Source organism: Prunus avium, chromosome 8 (genome assembly GCF_965620075.1).
Source record: "Prunus avium chromosome 8, drPruAviu1.hap1.1, whole genome shotgun sequence".
In the NCBI taxonomy this organism is placed as follows: domain Eukaryota; kingdom Viridiplantae; phylum Streptophyta; class Magnoliopsida; order Rosales; family Rosaceae; genus Prunus; species Prunus avium.
The window spans coordinates 23,846,803-23,851,515 of record NC_142291.1 but is presented as its reverse complement, the minus strand read 5'-3'; the positions used below and the strand labels follow the sequence as shown (position 1 = coordinate 23,851,515).

Below are 4,713 nucleotides of genomic sequence, written 5' to 3'. Positions count from 1 at the left end.
AAAGTAAAGAGAAAGAAAGAGTACATATAGTGGAGGAGTGTAAAGCAGTCAATGCGTCTTTATTTTGCATCCGTTGGATCCTCTTAAAGAAGATCCGACGGTGTTGAGTGTATTGACGCGAAAGACACGGTTCCTGGCTGGTTCAAAGTTTAAAACGTTCGTTTGTTTCTTTTTTGGCTTTGGTGGTTCTCCACTAAGGTACAGTTGTCTGTTAATCTGGATCGAACACGTGGGTTTAGGTTGCGAGAGGTGGGCCCTTGGATGTGATGTTGGGGTTTGTGTGGATTTGTAACAGTCGAGAAATGGAAGGTTGGTCTCCTGTCCTGAGTAAGGAGAAAAGAAAGGGGATTGTGGGGATCCATTCAGGAGAGGATGGAAATCTGGGGGTGGGACCAATGACTTGGAAACATCATTAACGTGCTAATGCTTTTTGCAACACAGCCTAGTAATTTACTGACCCAAAACAAAACCTAGTAATTTATTTCCGAAGTCAAAAAGGAAGGAACATGAGGATTGGCAATCTCTTTTTGCACAGGAAAAGAATGGTTTGAATTTATTTCCTAAAACACATGGATAGAGCTTTCTTTGGGTTACAGAATGAATGCATTGCACACCCACAAAAGGGCAAGTAACAGAACAAAAGGAGATTGTGTAAGCACCCAAGCTAGAATTCTACAAAAAAAATGGTAAAAAGAAACTGACGGAGAGGGGTAACGGGAATAACACTGTTTTGCTATCATCGGCTAATAATATCATGACATGTGTAAAAATTATCTCACGTGTCATTGTGTTATTAGCCGAAGATAACAAAAAATGATATCCCGTTACATGAGAGTTTCTCTTGAAGGAGAGGGATAGGATTACGAAGTGTCCATGGACTACGGAGTGATCCAGGGCAGTATAATACATGGATAGGGCTTTAATGTTGTTTTTTCCTTTTTTTTTTTTTTTTGGGGTCAAAAGAAAGAACTTTTGTTCAACTAGGAACCAAACAAGAAGGTATAACGAGAAGTTCTACAACGTGATCTCGTTAAAACTCATATGATTCCCCTAATGGAGAAATTTGATCTAGAAAATTGTATAATTTGCGAATGTTTCATTGTTAGCACTACGGACCTGGCATGATATTATACTTTTTTGGGCAAGAGTAAATACTGGCTCTAGTTGATGCCGCATGATCTTGCCCAATTCAATAACTTGTCTAACATTTGGAACTACAAATGTAATCCAACTCTCCCTTATGCCACAATTCAATAACTTGTCTAACTAAACCCACCACAAACTAGCTTGACTATAACTTCTTCCACAAGATCTTGAACTTCAAGCACGCAGCATCAAGCTCCTTTTCAAGTGCTAGATCTCATTTTCCATTTCTAGCGAGGCAAACTTGTGCAAGATTTCTCCCATATTGATGGTTGAATCTTATATCAAAATTCAATTCTTTATCCTTTACCATTTTCTACAATTTTACCAGCTTGTAATGAGAATTTATTTAGTTGGTTTGAGGTACTCATGATATTATTCAGGTTCTTCTATTTTATGATTCTATAAATCGAGGGTCAGGCTTTATGTACCCGGTTGTAATTTTAAAGTTTCATCACTAAAGTTTTTCTCATACAGGGTGAACTTTCTCTCTGTTTTTTTAATTCATTCAATCTAAGGGGGGTGTATTCAATTAGGATTATAAAGCGTTTAAAAAGATTTTAAAAATCCGGGTGTATTCAATTTGGATTTATATAAACTTTTAAAAAGTCTATAACAGTTTGGGTGTATTCAATCTAGACTTGTTTGAACTTTTAAAATGTCCATTTAAATGTGGGTGTATTCAATTAGGACTTGGAAAAAGTCCATTTAAATTTACCTGTATTCAAAAGGAGATAGATTTGGAAGGATTTAATTAAGTGTTGGAGTTTGGAGAATTTGTAGGGTTTAGGTATAAATAATAAAGGCCAGCATAAGTCCAAACTCCACCCCAAAGATTTCAGACGTCGTGTTATTTTTTTTATCTCTACAGAAGACGAACCACCCTCCAAAGGTACGCTCTCTCAATATTCTTGTTGGCTTTCCTTCTTCTTCCATGGTTTTTCTTGTTTATTACTATTTGTTGATGATTATTGGTTGATGTTTTTCTTGTTTTATGGAGGTTTTGCTTGTTATTAGAGTGTAACTTGTTTTTAGGGTTTATCTTGGGGTTTGGGTTTACTGGTACTCCGGTTATGAAGTTTTCTCAAGTTCATTGTCAAGCAACAGGTGAAAATTTAACACATGCAAAAATTATGAAGGAAAAATGGGGAAAACACATGCAGGCATTCAATCGTAAATTATGCACATGGAATTTCTTACCCAGCAAAACTTTGCACTCTAGAAAAAGATGATTGTCAACCAACCGTAATACTCACATTAATAAGCTCGTTCAACTGTCTTTTTTTTCTTTGGATTGGAAGGAAGAAACAGGTTTTTTAATATATAAAATTAGCTATACTATTTTTTTCTTTCACCCTGTGAGTGTTTAATCTTCTTTTTATTATATATTTATGTACTTGAATCCATAAATCCAATGACTCAATTACCCAGATCCTGAAAAAGAGGGAAAAGTGAGTTTATCATGTTATCTTCTTTAGGTGCTGTTGATAGTTGTTTTAGATTTTGCTCCGTTTTTCTGCACTTTTTATGTGACATTGCTGGTATATCATAATGCGTCTATTGTTATCCTTGTTTGTATAACTAACAATAATTTGCATGTTTATATATATATATATATAATAATAATTTAGAAATGGGAGATTGCGAACAAGTTACTGGAAAAGGGAAAGCCAAGAAAGATTATAGTGCTTGGAGTGTGGAAGAGAGCAAAATGTTGTTGCAGCTCATGGTTGATGCTGCATCTCGTGGATGGCGTGATGCCAATGGCGTGCTAAGCAAGGCAACTGTTGAAACCAAAATACTTCCCATCCTTAATGAAAAACTTAGGTGTCATAAAACCTATTGTCATTACCAAAGTCGGTTGAAATATTTTAAGAGAGAATATCAAAAATATTCACAGCTGATGCGTCATAACTCTGGGTTTGGGTGGGACTCAACCACAAAGAAATTCACTGCTCCTGAAGAAATTTGGGAAGACTACTTTAAGGTTAGGTTCTTAACTTCTCTCTCAATATGCGCTATGTGGTAATCTAAGTACATAATTCATTACTAATAATTATTATTTTATTGTTGTTTTTGTAGTCCCACCCAACCCACAGGCATATTCAAACAAAAACTTGTGAGGACTATGAGGATTTGCAAATTGTCATTGGGAATGCAACTGCTATTGGAAAAAACTCATTAGGATTGGGTGATGGTACTGATGCAAGAACTTTTGGGGTGGAAGATAGACAAGTTGGAATAGAGGACTTTGTTTATGATAATAACACTCAGGCCTTTGTACCAAATCATAATGAAGCATCACACCAAGATCCACCACTTGGACATTCTTCTTCATCCTTACCTTTTCAGGCCAATATTTGGACAGGTCCCTCAGAAAGCTCAAGCCAGAGGAAACGAACTAGACCAGAGCATGAAGGGAATGGTAGCCAATATGAGACATGTATGGACAGAATTAGTTTTAGCATTGCTGAAATTGCTACCGACTTCAAGGGAGTCCATAGCCTATTGGAAAAAAGGGAAAAAAGGGAGTTCATAGTCCATAGCCTATTAGTTTTAGCATTACATGAGAGTTTCTCTTGAAGGAGAGGGATAGGATTACGAAGTGTCCATGGACTACGGAGTGATCCAGGGCAGTATAATACATGGATAGGGCTTTAATGTTGTTTTTTCCTTTCTTTTCTTTTATGTCAAAAGAAAGAGCTTTTGTTCAACTAGGAACCAAACTGTTAGAAATGTGCCCTAAGAGCCAATACATTTGATGTAATCTCCTTAGAATACATTTCGTATATGATATATAAAGGGCAAACTTATTTGTTATCTTTTACATCGTGTAAAGAAACAAATGTCCCGGGTATGCTAAATAAGAGATAAAGTAATCTAAAGAAGATTAGATTCGGGAGACCTTTAATCTCTAACTGTAGCATCCCAAAATGTTCCTAATCATAGGTTATCAAATGGGCATTGATAAACCGTCAAGATTAGCGCATATTATGTATGCTCAATTGGGAGGATGGTTAGTCTCAAACCATTTGTGTAGTTGACACTAATACAAGTATGTGGGTGCTCATTAGTGAATGAGTACACTGAACGCGATCAACCGTAGTTCTCGTATGGAGTATTTATCTACATGTCAAATGAGAACTCATAGTTGCAATAATGCAAATTAGTCCTTAGACCTGAGGCATCATGGTTGTCCTATGATGCGTTATTGATCTTTGATAGCTCTTAAAGGCAAGCCGTAAAAGATTTGTCTTAAGAGTTGTTGGGATCTCTTAATTCATCATAGGGGCATGTGAATGTACAATAAGGAATCTCTACTTTCGATAAAGAAGGAGAATGTTTCAAGATGTGATTCAATAAATCTTTGGCCAAAGTATTTTGAGCTTGATTTAGAAAGTTGTTCTTAATCATGTTCTTTTGAATCACATGAGGTTATAAATCATATTAGGGGTTTGACATAAACAATCCGTACCCTAATAATATGATTTGAAACATTGTATAAGAGAAGGATCGTATTGCATTGCAATTCCAACTGAATAGGTTCTTCATCTATTCTGGTTAGCTTGG

The 4,713-nt window shown here is 36.0% G+C and overlaps 1 protein-coding gene across 1 annotated transcript; it reads left to right on the top strand.

Annotated features, from left to right (window-relative positions):
- Positions 1 to 2,776: 2,776 nt before the first annotated feature.
- LOC110766385 (uncharacterized protein At2g29880-like) lies at positions 2,777 to 3,793 on the top strand. Its single transcript, XM_088245115.1, has 2 exons — positions 2,777 to 3,130; positions 3,226 to 3,793. Exons 1-2 carry the CDS (start codon positions 2,777 to 2,779, stop codon positions 3,724 to 3,726), a joined length of 855 nt encoding a protein of 284 aa, XP_088101241.1. The 3' UTR covers positions 3,727 to 3,793.
- Positions 3,794 to 4,713: the final 920 nt, after the last annotated feature.

What these genes read in the sequence shown, in the direction of transcription:
- LOC110766385 (XM_088245115.1), top strand. Translation starts at nt 2,777, where the DNA reads ATGGGAGATTGCGAACAAGTTACTGGAAAAGGGAAAGCCAAGAAAGAT. An exon ending in TTTGGGAAGACTACTTTAAG is followed by an intron (nt 3,131 to 3,225) that starts GTTAGGTTCTTA and finishes TTGTTTTTGTAG; the next exon opens with TCCCACCCAACCCACAGGCA.